The following is a 16,300-nucleotide window of genomic DNA, read 5'->3' on the forward strand; positions in this document are numbered from 1 at the left end:
TCTGCTATTTCAGTTCATCTCAATAAATTTGACCAATAATTTTTTTATCTGACGAAATTTACCTAATTTTTCTTTTTAGTTTATCCTATCAAATGAACTCAATTTTTAGTTTTAGTAATGACTCATTCTCCTCCTTTAATGAGTTATCACTACAATATTATATACTTCTTTTTTAATGGTATATATAGTGGATTTAGGGACATTTATTAGCCTCTTTAGTAGCATAATAAAAAATCATACTAATGCATTCCTCGATATAAGATCTAGTAACATTTTCTCATAAATGTCGCTTAGGTTGTAGGAAAAATTACATATGTCACTAAAGGCCAAATAAAGTGTCATTAAATCACTTTATAGTGAAACTTAATACACTAAAAATATAAATCAATAACATTTTTATAAATATCACTAAATCCTATGACGCGAAAAGTTAGTTTTATTGTAGTGTATCCACCTTAAACTATTATAACAATTACATAAAGGTTACACAAATTGTTATGAGAGACGGTATCTCTAAGAGACGTATTAGATATATGGGCAAAATATCCCAATTAATACAAAATTAAAGAGAAAATAAAAATGTGGGCTTTTTGTTTTGAGGTCGTCTCTTTGAGAGACGCTCTCGCAAGAATAGTTGTAAAATATACATACAACCTTTAATCCACAAATTAAGGCTAATAACAATATTCCAATCAAACATTTACGTACGATTTATTTGGAACATAAAGTTCACAAATATTCAAATTGTGAAGAAAAAACATATTATGACTTTGGTCAAAACAACTTAGTCAAATTGTGAGTAAAAAAGACATAAGTTGAACTAAAATTAGAATTATATCTGCTATATATAATAAAAATATAATCACTTGTTTATTCTAAAAAGTTCTTTCATCTTGGATTTCCTTTATTATTTTATTTGATCTATAGCATTAAAAAATAAAATAACAAATAAATTATTTGCATAATTACTATTATTAAAAAATATTATTTGTATCATTTCTTTGAAACAAACTATACAAATAATCTTTGGTTTTCAAAAGGTACAAATAATACAAATAGCCTTAAACCCCGACATCGCTAAATGAGTTACTTTGTGTTCAAGAACAGACAAAAGAACTTGAAGGCAAGGCATGCTTCATCAAATAGGGATCATCCTACTAAAGGTAATCTTGCAGAATTGATTTTGGTTTGAGTTTTTCTTCCATATATTCTAATATGAATGTTGTGCGACATGATCACATGTTTTGGTGGATTGGTTTCGAAGTTTCCAAATATGTTTGTAACAATAAACAAACGTTCACATCTTTACATAAAAGTGTGGATGGAGAAAGTCTTTACATTGGATATAATTTTTCAATTAAAATCTATGGCAAAGGACAAGTATAACTTCTGTTTACATTGAGAAATCATTTAATCCTAAAATATGTGTATTTTGCACTCGGTATTAGTAGAAATTTTGTTTCTAACCCCATATTGAATTGTGTAGGATATAACTTGGTGTTTGAAGCCGATAGACTTCTCTGACTGAAACCTGATGCGATGGAATTAGTATGTTTCATTATTTGATATATATTGGCTATATCTCGTATTTATTAAACTTTAACTCTATTTTTAATTTTTAATAAATAAAAATTAAATAAATAAATAATACCAAAACTAAATAAGGTCCTAATTTAATTTTCCCACACAATATGATACAACATGTCACTATTAGTAGGACGTGTTTCTGAACAAAGGTAATATAAATGACGACATAGTAGTGTAGTGTTTTTCAATTATTTTTGGGTTAATAGTTACTCAGTTTTTTTTTTTGATATTTTCTTTTTCCGACAAAATCATTGAATCTAGGTAGTCAAGTATAGATTGTTAATTTATTGTATTTTAGTGATTAACTAGTGTAGAAACTCGTGCAAAGCACACTTTTTTTAGCATCGACATATATAAACATATGATATAAAAAAATAAAGTGAGAGATATTATGCAGTAGAAACACTCAATTTTGATAGTTCTATGTATAAATTAACTCTATAATTTTAAAAATAGTCAACAATATATTATGCAATATATTATAGAAAAAATATTTCTATAAGGCCAACATTTTGGCCATCTGCAAATAAAAGGCCAATGTTTCATTTATTCTTTAAAAATCCAACCTTTTGCTCAATTTTGCAAAGAAAAGAGCTATTTTACTGGTCACCGGTAAAATCATTAAATTCCTATACCAACCAAGTCATGGCTGTCAGTTAGACTTTATTTCAAAGAATAAAAGTTACTATCTTCTTCTTCACACATGGAATTACCTTCTTTAACCAAAAATAATCTAACCTTCAGAATTCTTGTGATGGAGGTTTAAGCAAAATTTTTGGGCAACTTCCCTTTCTTCGGTATTGCAAAGGAGATTTCGAGAAAAACATCACAACACAAGTAAGTTTTTAATTTTAAATTCGCAATTGATACCTTATTATTCAACTGATAATTGTTCGATTTTTGCTTAGACATTAGGTTTCAATTGATACCTCATCTTCTCATCCAACATACCACACTGTGCCTCTAGCTCTACCAATTTTCCAAACATAACATCTGAATTTTATGGAAATTTGAATTCTTCATCCCACTCAAAGAAGGACTCAATCACCATTCTTGAAAACAACATAAAAACAAAATTAACACTTTCTTACAACCACTACAAAAAAAAACACCAGATGGCTACGGGTCCTTCCCGTCTCCATCCTATCGCTGTCACCCATATGGCGACAGGATGGAGACAGGAAGAACCCATAGCCATTTTTGTAATCGCCATCAGTATTTCAAGTAGTGATCCTGTCTCAATTGTTTGCGTAAGAAAGCTAATGTCGTCACCATTTTATATCTTGAACTTCCTATTATATTTCAATATTATTATTATTATTTTATTATTATAAATATTATTTTATTATTATTAGTATTTTAATATTAATTAATAGTCCTTCTGATTCATTTGAGTTGTCCCATTTAGTTTTTTGACACTATTCATCGATGACTCTTAACTTGTATTTTATTCTTAATCTAGACGTCAAAATATAGTCATGTGGGATCTTGTTTGATTCTTCTCATTATAAATTTTATTAATATCAAATTTTTATAATTTTTAACTATGCACAATTAAAGATATTTAGAATTGAATAAGTGCATTTGATAGTGTGCCAAAACTAAATAGGACAACTCAAATGGATTGGAGGGAGTAAGAATTAAGAGTTTATAATTTATAATTTAGATTTTAATTAAAATAACAATAAATATATAAAATTACATAAAACTAAAATAACAAAAAAAATATATACGACAAAAAAAATTATGTAAACAATAAACTAATTATATTAATATAGAAAATAATAACAAATATAATACAAAAGGTTTAAAATGCTAAATTTACAAATAAATTATTTTTGAATAAAATATACAACATTCTAAATCATCTACTAATTACCACTACCATTTCCACCACCCCGCTGCATACGAGACCTGCACGAGCCGCCTGGAGCACGTGTGTTACGAGATCCTTGGAATTACGAGATGCACCGCAACATCCACCATGAAATTAAAAATTGATATTAGCAAAAAATTCATTGTTTAACAAATAATTAAAAAAACTAATAGCTAATTACCAATAAACAAACACAAAAAAATTCAAAAATAAAAAAAAAATCTGAAATTAAACATTTGGACAGATAAATCAAAAAAATCTGAAATAAAAAAAATAAAAAAAATGAAAAATAACTATCAAGAATTAACAAAAAAAATCTACCAACAACAACATACAACAATGTGAACTAACAGAAAAATCTACATATAAACAAAATAATTAACAAAAATCAACATATAAATAGAAAAATTAACAAAATCTATCAACATTAAAAATTGCAACACGTATAGCAACATACAAATTAAAAATTATCAAAAATGAACAAAAAAAATGGATGATGCACAAACTGATATTTACTATCAAAAACATACAAACCGAAAATCAAATCTACATATACACTATCATCAAATAACAACAAAATATGAACTATCAAAAAAAACTAAAAAGTGTAAGAAAACTAACTGAAAATAGATAATGTCGGTTGAATAAATGTTGAAGGTTGAAGGTTGAAGATTGATGGTTGAAGATTGAAGGTTGAAGAAGATTGAAAGTTGAAGAATAAGTGCAAGAGATTGAAGATTGAAGGTGTAAGTGAAAAAATAAAGGTGAAAATGAAAGTGAAAGTGAAAAATTTATAAACCCAAGTTCCCTCCTTCCACGAATTTGAATTCTCACAGAATATTAATGGTAAAGGGATAAAGACGGAAAATTTGTCATCTTAATGGCCAATTTGGGCAAGAATATAAATTATCTCTTATGTTTGGTCCTCTACGAACAGTTCCCAATTTCGCCTTCAATTTGTGATAACATCTTAACATTAACTGAGTTTGCACTGCGTCCACAAGAAGAAGAACCACACCTACTCATTTGCAGCTTCAACGAACTGAAAGAGTAGAGACAAAGAGAGAGAGAGAGAGAAAAAAAAAACTGAGATAGACATCGAATTAAGATTTTCAGGGAAAGTGAAGAGTTTATTAGGTTAAGATATCAATTTCTTTTACTTTTTTAAATTACTAGGGTTAACCTATTACAGTAGGTAAGCATTACCTGGAAACTCTTTCTTTACAAAAAATGAGCAAAAGGTTGGATTTTTAAAGAATAAATAAAACAGTGGCCCATTATTTGTAGATGGCCAAAAGGTTGTCTTTTTCGAAACAAATTTTCCTATCTTATATTCTCTAATATACTCAATTTAACTATAAAATAAATGCTAATTAAAAATATTTTAATGGTAGAGATATTGGCCAAAATTAAATGCCATGTCATTTTTATTTAGCCAATAAATGAGTTACATTTCGCAAACTCTCTTTAGTTGTGACATTTAGAATTTTCCATGTTTTTTTGGTATAATGTATGATTATTTTTTAATTTTGAACTAATTCAAATAACATAATAATTTAAATAAATATATTTTTTAAAAATAGTTTCTTTTCTTACGTATAAAATTTTTTTTTGAAATAATTATTTTCTTAAAATTTTTAATTAATTTTGGTATAAAGAATTAACGTAATAAAATGTTTTAATACTTATCTTATTTAGTTTAAATTTATTGAGGAAAATAAATTTTTATGCAATCAATTATGGCCTTACTAAAAATACTTATCAATTATTTATTTATATAAATAATAATAATAAAATAATTGAAAATTCCATCTCATAAATTAATTAATTAATGATTCTCTATAATTTATGCAAATCTTCTATTTTAGTAATTAAGTTATTTTAACAAAAAAAAAGTAATTAAGTTATTTTAAGAGAGAGGAATTAAGTTATAATATAGTTAAATTTTTTTATCTTAATTAAAAAATTAAATAAATAATAATTTATTCTTTTAACTAATAATAATAATAATAATAATATAATTGGAAAAACCATCTCATAAATAAATTAATTAATGATTCTCTATAATATAGGCAAATATTCTATTTTAAGAATTAAGTTATTTTAAGAGAGGAATTAAGTGAATTACATGTAAGCAAATTAAGTCCACTAATATTATTACATTTGACAAATATTATTACATTTGGCAGTTTGTCTTGAACTATGACATGTGTCATTTTCCAAATCTTTTAGTAAATACTATGATTAGAGGTGTTCATTCGGGTGATAGGGTCGGTTTCAGACGGGTGTCATTCGGTTCAGTTGTATTTTGGATCGGTTATTTTTCGGATGCGTGTTATGACGGGTCACACTCGGGTCAGGTTGGTTAGTCACGGTTTGGTTGAAGATCAGTTATTTGAGCTATTCGGTTAGCATCGGTTTTGTGTCGGTTGAAGTTCTTGTCGAGTATTCAATTGGTCTCGGGCTGTCATCTAAGTTGCACTAAAACGGACACGAACACAGACACGGACACGACACGGGTACAGGAAAACGCCAACTTAAAAATGGCGGACACGGGGACACGAAAATGGTAATATAATAAATATATCAAATTAAAGATAATTTTACAATCTTTCATTTGATATATGTAAATAAACACTTTATAAACATAAAACTCACATAAAATGCAAATAAGTACCAAATAAACAACACGAGTATTTAAAAATTGTCATACAAACCAAATCAAAGAAAACCAAATAAATAGGTAAATTTAAGATTGTTATGAATGTACCCTCAACCACAGGTATCCTCCTCCTTCCTTCCTCCCCTAATTGAACTTTCCTTTAAAACCTCCCAAACAAATTTCTCAAATCAAACATTACTTTATAAATCTCCATGTCCAGAAAAAGCTTAAAGCTCTCCTACCATGGAAGCCCCCACCATTATGAACAACAACAAAACCAACAAGATGATAAACAACAACAATTAATACTAGGTCTCCCAGATCATATTTCTCATTTAATCCTCTCCAAAATCTCTCCTACAATCATTTACTCTGTTTCTCATCCATGACGGAATTTCATCTACTCCCCAATTTATCCTCCATTTTACTCCATTTACACTATCCTTACTCCCGATAACTTAACCCACTCATCTTCTTCAAACCCTCAACAAATTCTTACCCCAATTTGTTTTTCCTCTTTTGATCCAATTTCTTCTCAATGGGAATTGTTCCCTCCTCCTCCGCCACCCCTTAATCGGATCACTTAACGGATCCTTATACATAGAAAGTGGAGTCGGGTCTCATTTCTCGACGGACACAGCAAGATCCGCTGAAAAATGGAACCCATCAGCGAATAATCGGGTTCAACAGTGGGAAAAACGTGGGGCACGTGTCCCTTCCGTGTCCGTCGCGTGTCCTTGCCGTGTCCACGTGTCCGAAAAAATATTAAAATATTGGACACTTCATTTGGAGTGTCGGACACGGATTTTCGCGTGTCCGTCGCGTGTCCGTGTCCGACACGCAGGTCCAGGGGCGTGTCCGTGCTTCCTAGGCTGTCATCTGTTAATAATTGGATCGGTTTTACCGGGTACAGATCGGGTTCGGGTAATATTTTCCAATAGAATTCGGCTACAAATTACTACTACTAATTACTATAGATCGAGTCAATATCAGATTAAGTTGTTAGACATTTTTTAATTGATGATAAGATTCCCCTTAGTTAAGGCAAAATAGTTAAAATGCAAATTAGTTAGTGATTATTACTTTGTTAATGTTACTTGTTTGACTATAAATTAAAATCAAAGTTTTTTCATTTTTCATCTAATTTGATTAATAATAGTTAAATAAACATTGACCATTGATTATTAACTCTAAATATAGGAAACCATGTATGTATAAAATTTAATTTATTAAAATTTCTATTACTTTATTAGATTAACTAATAAGATGATTGAAAATGAGTCGATCATATCTCTATGTTCAAAATTGGTTCAAGTTTACAGCATTTCTGTTAAAAGTTCGTTCGGGTTAAGTCGGTTTTAGCCTGATAAAGTTTGATTTTGAGCATGATTCGGGTCGGGTATGACTCGGGTCGGTCACTATTAGGTTCGGGTAATCTCAGTTAACGGTTATATGCCGGTTATAAAAATCGGTCGCAGTTCGGTTCGATTTTACGATTTTCGGTCGTAAATCGGTTCGGGCGCAACTTCGTTTCGGATAATGTCGGTTCGATAAAACCTAAAAAAGAAACATATTTTCGGGTCGGTTAACTTTCGGTTTCGAGTCGTGTCACTTTTGAACAGCTCTAACTATGATTGAGTTAGATACGCAAAGTATTGTCTTATCTAAACAATAAAAAAATTAACACTCTATCAATGATATTTTTGAAAAGTGAAACATGCGTTCATATTTCATTTTTCGCTAAGGGCTCCTAAAATATCCACTAAACATCTATCAAGATATTTAACTATTAGAGTTTAAAATATAAGATTTTACATTAAAAATAGAATTTACAATAATTTTAAATACCAAAATTTTTGTAGAAAATTCAATAGAATTCCGTTTGTAAATCGTATAATCTAAATTGAATTTTTTTGACGTAATGAGTCAACTTTCAAGTAAAAAACCAATGTTTTAAAACAAAAGCCAATCAGTGGCACAATTGACGAATCTTCCAACAATTAAATCGCCTTGCATGGTGGATTTTTTCCTCAAACAATACAACATATCAAAAAAAATTAAAAAATAATTTTACGTTATTTACTTTTATCTATAAATTTGAATAAGCCTAATTTATATTGATCAGAGATCTTTGTGGTTCTAGTTGTCATTGACTTTCTCAATAACAAAATTTTTCCCTCACCAGGTTAAGTTAACAAGATAATCCAAAATTTTGTCTAGGAAATTTATGATTTTATAATTGAAATTCATATTTTAAAATGAAATACTTATTCTCAAACACTACATATTACAATTTCACACTTGGCCACTGATGTTGAATATCGCTCAATGGCTAATCTCACCTGTGAATTGAACTGGTTAAAGGGTTCTATAATTTACTGACGGGAAGAAATATTATTAAGAAATAAATCGTATGTAAATATTTGATTGGAATAATGTTAGCAATAATTAAGCAAAGTAAATATATATAGGACTATTGTTAGGCTTAATTTATATATATATATATATATATATATATATATATATATATATATATATATATATATATATATATATATATATATATATATATATATATATATATGTATATATATATATATGTATGTATATATATATATATGTATATATATATATATATATGTATATATATATATATATGTATATATATATATATATATATATATATATATATATATATATATATATATATATGTATATATATATATATATATATATATATATATATATATATATATATATATATATATATATATATATATATATATATATATATATATATATATATATGCCACATACCAAGTGCATCTGTGTCTTTTTAATTTTGCATCATGGGGGATCCAGTGTTTAGTTCAGGAAACAAGAGAGAAAAAAATAGGGGAGTAATGGTGTTTAATTCAAGTCATATCCCAAAAGTTTTCTAATATGAAGCTGAGTTGGGTAATTTTAGTGGACTTGTAATATGAAGCTTAAAATCTTTTGGGTAAGTTTACTTATTTTAATAAATTTGTGGGGTGAATAAAAAAATTTAAATAATAAATAATTAAATAAAGGGTATGTTGGGTTTAATAGATCGTGTTTAATTGAAAAAATCTAACGTGGATGATGATCCATTAAAGTTGTTTAAAATTTTAGTAATATGGTTGACTTAGGTTTTAGTAGACTTGTAAATCAAAGCTTTAAATATTTTGGTAAAGTGTACTTATTTTGATAATTTTTATGGAGTGAATAAATATTTTAAATATTAAAAAATAAATTGAGGGCTAGCTAGATAATGAATTATATTTAACTGAAAATTTGCCAGTAGGCTTAAAATTGCAAAGTCGATATATTTTAATAGGTTTATTTTTTTTGTCACCACACACCTTTTTTAGGGGTGGGAGCCGTGGGTAAGCGGTACATACAAGTTTACATACAAGTTGTAGTTTTACAATATTACATGAAAAATATAACAAATAATACATGTTATCTTATTAGTTTAGTGTGCTATGAATTATATGACAACTAATTTATATAGAGTTGCATATAAGACAAAAGAAGACGAGATGATTTAAATTGCGTCTAAAATATTATTTGAGAACATCCACAACCTTAAATTTTAAAAATATATTTCTATTAAAACTAATGGATGGGTGGGCTTATCCTCAATTATTTTAATGCTGCTACTCCATCGTTAATATTAATGTTGGGATTTTACACGTCATAATTTTAAAATTTTAACAAATATTATTTGTATCTGCCTGTTTAACAGGGCGATCAAACCAGGCTTACTAGGCAACACATTCATAAACCTAAGCTAAAATCTTAATTTATTTCTTTGATCGAGTTAGTTTCTTGACACGTGAATATGTTATAGAATATATATATATATATATATATATATATATATATATATATATATATATATATATATATATATATATATATATATATATATATATATATATATATTAAAGTTTTGTTGATTTGGTTACTCTATATTATATTTGGCGTCAACGCCAATGTAACATAAAGTCATTGGTTCAAATTTCATCTGCCCTTTATTTCTAATAGAATATTAGCATTAGTTTTGAAAATGATATGTGTTATTACTACATTTACTCTTGTAATCTAAATAGCTGTCGTGCAAAAAAATATAATAAAATTTTTTAATTGATCATAAAATTTCCCTTAATAATAAAAAATAGTTAAAATACAAATTAGTTAATGATTATTATTTTGTTATTTTTACTTGTTTGACTGTAAATTAAGTCATTTTCAATACAGAAGAGGTGGGGTTGAGTTGGGGGACCAAAACTTTGTACATTTAATTCTTTGCTTATTGAAAGACTTGGGCAAAACGAGTATCGTACATTGGTGATAACTTTGAAAGTCTTCCTTCCACCTTGAATGTTGTCATTTTGGCATCTTTGAAATCAAAATCTTATCTTAATAAGATAAAATAGAGAAACTATTATTAGTAATTCTAAGTTTTTACACTTTTATCAATGGTAGTTTTAAGTTTTTTCGATTATCAACGGTACTCTCGTGTTGATTATCATGGTTTCAAATAGAATATTAGCATTCTGGTAATCTAAATAGCTGTCGTGCAAAAAAAATGTAATAAAATTTATATCATATCTCTAAAGATACAATCATGAACTTAATCTTCTAGACAACTATTTTGTTCCCAAATGAAGGAAATAATGATTTGAGCATTTTCATACACAATTTCGTTTAAATATTTTTCTCCATATTGAGTAATATTTAGTAATATGTATCTTTAGCCTTCAAATGTTTTGAGCAAGTATATTATCTAGTACTAATATAGAAATCCGTTTAATGCACTGTTATTATTATTATTATTATTATTATTATTATTATTATTATTATTATTATTATTATTATTATTATTATTATTAAGATATAGGAGTATAATGATTTTTAAACAATGATATAATAATGTATTATCTTTATCAAGTTGAAATTTACACGTTAAAATTTTATAATCAATATAATTATAACAAATTAATAATAGTCATATTTTTTTCACTTCCGTTGAAAGTATACTATTCCGTCCCTTTAAATTAGTGGCAAAGAGAAATTGATTATTTTAAAAAAATGTGGATATTTTATATTAATTAAAGAAAAAAAAATTGTGTGAAAGAAATTAATAAATGAGACTTAACATGTATGGAAGAGATAAAAAAAAAGTTTCGGACCATTGTCCAAGAACAGAAATGATTTAAAATGAGTGAGATAGCAAATAATGTTAAATAAGTGGGATGAAGGGAGTATTTTTTTTTCATCATTATTCCTCCCTTTTCTTGATTTGCAAAAAATATATACTTTAGATTAATTTCGTAGGACGTAGAATAGTTTATAATACACTATAAAAAAAATAGATAATTATAAGTATACAAATATTAATTATATTCTATAATTTAAATAGATTATACAAGGAATGGGTATGATATGTCCGCTACTTCTCCCCTCGGACCGTAACTTTGTGCGGGACACTAGACTGATGACTATAACCATGACTTTTACAAGATGGTATTACGACTTGGCAATCAAAAATTGAAAATAAAATAGCACATTTTATAAAACTTAATACAAGAATTCATTCTTATTATCACTACTTAACATCAATAATTAAAAAGAGACTACACAGTAAAAATACTTCCAAAAATTTATAAGTTAAATTCAAGAAAAAAAGGAATATCTAAATGTTTGTCAAATTCACCTTTATCAAAAAAAAAAAATAAGTTAAACAAATTCATAAGCTAAAATCAATTCTGTATAAAAAGTCATGCCAATTTCTTTTAGATGTCCCACCAAAATTAGAATGAATAAAATATCTTCCATTAAGAAATCCCTTTCTAACCCATCAAATCAACCCTCTAAATTAAGCACTCAAAAACCCATTCCAATTGACAAAACAAGACAAGAAAAACATGTAGTATGAAACGAAAATATTTCGGCACTATTTATTAAGCAAACTCACTTTTATATTTGAATTATTTCGATTCAATGTTTATTAATTTTTAGTTTCCATAATATTTTGATAGCATAAATAGTGATATTAACGATTGAATTCGTATATTAAAAAGTGTGAAAAAAATGGTACAAGTAAAGAAGAATGGAGAAATTCTTTCTCTTAATCAACAAGAAAATAAAGGCACAAATAACAAGAAAAAATGTTATGGTTCTTAGGTTGCTTAATCTTTTTCTTGAATTTGGATTATTAAAATTTTTAGATGAATAGTGAAACGAGAAATAAAATGGCAAACTCTAAAGAAGAAAAAAAAAGTGTGTTATTTATCCATGGCGTTGTGTGACTATTTCTGGGTAAAGACTACAATTACTTTTAACAGTTGAAAATTGTGATGTTTTGGAAAATTTTTAATCATTTTATTAAAATTAATGTACGATTAATTGGAAAAAAGGAAAGATTAAATGAGAGTGAGAGAAAAGTAGGAAAATAATAATCTAACATTTTATTTTCTTTTCCCAACTTGAAAATGACGATTAAATTTAATGGTGACTTAAGTTATTGGCCCTTTTCAAGATTGGGCCCTAGGCGGCAGCACTCCTCGCTTACACCCACGGTCGGGGTTGTGTTATTATAAATATAGTAAAAGCTGAAAATTAGTTTATTGATCAAACTTGGAAAAACGAAATCAACTAATTTAACAATGCAATGGAAAACATTACATTTTATGCTTTATTGACATCTCATGAAATGAAATGTTTCTTTCTTAGATAGATTATCACATTCACCCATTTGGCACACATTTATATTTTTTTATGGAAAAGAAATGTTATTATCACAAAATATAATTATGAATAAAGTACAGTGAAAAGAAAAACGAAATGCTACAAATTCAAGTAAAGCCCAAAAAGGCCCATTCCATCATACTCTACTTCTTAGTACAAATGAAATGTTTCTCAGATAGATGATCACTTTTAGTTCTTTGTTATTCTTGTTCTACTTCTTCTACTGAAATGGTGGTCATGAAAATCAAGTAAAGCCCGTTCCATCTTGCTCAACAATTCAAAAAGCCAAATCGGCTTCCCCACTAACAATATGTAGTACCCCCAAGCCAAACCAACTATTGTTCCACTTCCAAATCCAATCACTACAACTTCCCACATCGATAATTCTGTTTTTTCTTCCACATTATCATTGTTCAAAGATTGCACAACAATATTGTTTTTGCATTCAAGTAATGTTGCTCCACACAACTCAAGATTTCCCTTGTACGAATCAGATGAGAAGGTATCAAAATTGTTACCATGGGGTATAGGCCCTTCCAGTTGATTATATGAAACATTAAAAACCTCGAGAAATGTTAAACTAACAAGTTCTTGAGGGATTTCACCGATAAGCCTATTTGATGATAGGTCTAAACCATCCAACAATGATAAGTTCCCGATGGATGGAGGGATGTTTCCGGTAAGTAAGTTATGCGAGAGATTAAGATTTCGAAGTGCTCGCAACATCCCTATAGAATTTGGAATCTCTCCTTTAAAGTGATTATTAGACATATCAAATGTTGACATAGAAGTAATTATCTTCTTATAATCCAATTCCACCCCCTTTACTATAATCTTGATGGAGTACGTATACGTATAATAAACACCAAATCCATTTTCTAAGTACCTTGGACTTCCTATAGTAGACATGTTGATATCCATCATGGAGCGAAATTGTTCGATGTACATGAATGGCAACTTACCACAGAAATTATTGTTTGAAAGGTCGAGAATTTGTAGACTTGAAAAAGGAGATGTTGCAATCTTTGATACATTGTTAGTTATATCACCATGAAATTTATTAAAGGGTAGGCTGAGAACCTCTAGATACGGAAGGCTACCTAACCAATAGGGGAATACATCTTTTAATTTGTTGTTCCTCAAATTTAGGACTTTCAAGTTTCTACATTTTGACAAAGTCCTTGGTATAGCTCCTTCTAACTGATTGTCAGTGAAATCTACATATTCCAATGAATCACAAGTAGAAAATGCTGATGGAATGATGCCCTTGAAATTATTTGATTGAAGATTCAATACAGCTAATTGAGTACTAGTATTGCCCAAGCAATGAGGAACTTCTCCATTAAACTTGTTATAAGATAAATCAAGGATTTGAAGATTAACCAAGTTGCAGATAGAAGAGTTTTTAAAATTCGTGACATTGTATCCTGGAATGCATGACAAATATGAAAGAATTTAGAGAAAGTTGTAGCTTCATATAATAATGTATAAATACATCATAGTAAAAGAATATTCTTCCAAGAAATTTAATCTTTTTTGAAAAGAAAAAAAAAATTTTGACCACATGACTTCTTAAAAAAGATAGAAATTAGTTTAGAGTACATGTAATCACGTTAGGATAATTCCACTCAACTTTATGGAATATCTTGTTTTAAAAAAATAAAATGATAACTATAAACTTAGTGTAATTGTAATCACGTTAGGATAATTCCACTCAGTAAACTGTGCTGTGATGCTTCCAATGTTGGCATATTAGATGTGAGATAATTGATATATTTTTTTTATAATCTTTATTAATGTATACAAAATACAAATATCAAAAATCAAAGAAATACATTAAAGATAATTCGATAGAACTTGTTTCATATATTTTAATTGGTTACATTAATCAATGTTATATAAAAAAAAAAAGCAAATATAAAAAACCTTAATAATACAAGAAATATTTTTATAACAGTTGGAAGTCTCAATGTATGCAATGGCGAACTATTTTGGAAGATGCAATTTAGATAGGCATTGCTAAAGATTAGTGTACCTGTAATCTGTGGTGTGATTTTTCCAATCAAGTTATTGTTGGCAACCAACAAATAATTAAGACTCGTAAGCTTTCCAATGTTGACAGGTAACTGACCCGTGAGTTGATTATGTGACAAATCTAGAACAAAAAGTGACTTACAACTCCCTAAACTCTCAGGGATTGGACCACTAAGCTTATTTGAAGAAACATCTAGGTAACTCAATATCCCATTCGTCCCCAACTTTTGTGGAATACTCCCTGTAAAGTTATTTCTCGAAAATTGAAGTTCTTCTAACTTAGATAAATCTCCAATAAACTCTGGTATGAAACCTTGTAAGTTGTTTTGACAAAGAATTAAGAACGTCATGTTTATAAGAAGAGAAAAAGAATTTGGTATCTCACCATGTAATTGATTATTTGATAAATCCAAATGAATCAAATTTGTAAGAAAAGAAAAAGAATTTGGTATCTCACCAGAAAAGTAGTTCCAACTAAGGGAAAGGCACCGAAGCTCCGACATATTAACAAATAAAGGGAGTGGGCCACTAAATTGGTTTAATTCTATGTCGAGATATTGGAGTTTTGTAAGGAGAGAAAGAGAAGACGGGACATACCCATAAAAATTGTTATCTTGGAGAGATAGCTTTTGCAGGTTTGTAAGAAAACCGATTTGAGGAGAAAGAGTACCATTGAGATGTAAGTTGGTCATGTCCAGGGAAATGACAGTGGGAGAGTAAGAAGACGAAGAGCAAGTGACAAACAACCAATTGCAATGGTGAGTAGTGTTTTTCCAAGATGATAGACTTTTATAAGGATCATCTTTAATGGCAGATTTAATAGCTAATAATGCTTCTTGTTCTGATAATATTCCGCCATTGATGAAGCTAATATTCAGACAGTGAATAAACAAGAAGAAAACAAGAATTCGCATTTTGTTATTTTTGTTTCTTTTACTTTGATGGGTAGAATACTAGAATTGAGATACATGATGAGAGGAAAATGAAAGGCTATTTATAATGTATTAAAATAATCTAGAAAAATCTAGAATTTTAATTAAATATAAAAAATATCTAAAGAATTTTTAAAATTAAAAGTATCTAAGATAATATAATAGAAGTTTATAGAAAAAATAATTAAAAAAATAAAAATATTTAAGATATTTTTAGTAAACTTGTAACTAAACTCATCACTATAAATATACATTGATGTAATTAATTTTGAGCAATGAATAAGAATAGTCATTTTACATATTCACTTATCTTCCTCTCCAAATAAATCAATTCACTATTTTATCATCTAAATTTTCCTACACAATGCTATGTAGTTCTTTTTGAAAGCAACTTAGGATACTACTTTAATGTATCCTTAAATATGTATCTAT

At 27.9% G+C, this 16,300-nt stretch overlaps 1 protein-coding gene and 1 long non-coding RNA gene across 2 annotated transcripts; one reads left to right on the forward strand and one right to left on the reverse strand.

Annotated features, from left to right (window-relative positions):
• The first annotated feature begins 895 nt into the window (after window positions 1-895).
• Window positions 896-3,629, forward strand: LOC130808049 (uncharacterized). The gene is made up of 3 exons (XR_009040691.1): window positions 896-1,163; window positions 1,487-1,548; window positions 2,332-3,629. It is a non-coding gene; the product is annotated as an uncharacterized LOC130808049 (long non-coding RNA).
• A 9,379-nt stretch (window positions 3,630-13,008) lies between these two features.
• Window positions 13,009-15,921, reverse strand: LOC130808050 (receptor-like protein 43). Its single transcript, XM_057673487.1, has 2 exons — window positions 14,938-15,921; window positions 13,009-14,329 (listed from the first exon to the last, which is right to left on the reverse strand). The coding sequence occupies exons 1-2, from the start codon at window positions 15,848-15,850 to the stop codon at window positions 13,092-13,094; spliced, it is 2,151 nt and encodes a 716-aa protein (XP_057529470.1). The 5' UTR covers window positions 15,851-15,921; the 3' UTR covers window positions 13,009-13,091.
• Window positions 15,922-16,300: the final 379 nt, after the last annotated feature.

This window comes from Amaranthus tricolor, chromosome 3 (assembly GCF_026212465.1).
Source record: "Amaranthus tricolor cultivar Red isolate AtriRed21 chromosome 3, ASM2621246v1, whole genome shotgun sequence".
Lineage (NCBI taxonomy): Eukaryota > Viridiplantae > Streptophyta > Magnoliopsida > Caryophyllales > Amaranthaceae > Amaranthus > Amaranthus tricolor.

Coding starts and splice junctions, on each gene's coding strand:
- LOC130808050 (XM_057673487.1), bottom strand. CDS start 15,850: ATGCGAATTCTTGTTTTCTTCTTGTTTATTCACTGTCTGAATATTAGC. Junction 14,330..14,937: donor AATCACACCACAGATTACAG/GTACACTAATCT, acceptor CATGCATTCCAG/GATACAATGTCACGAATTTT.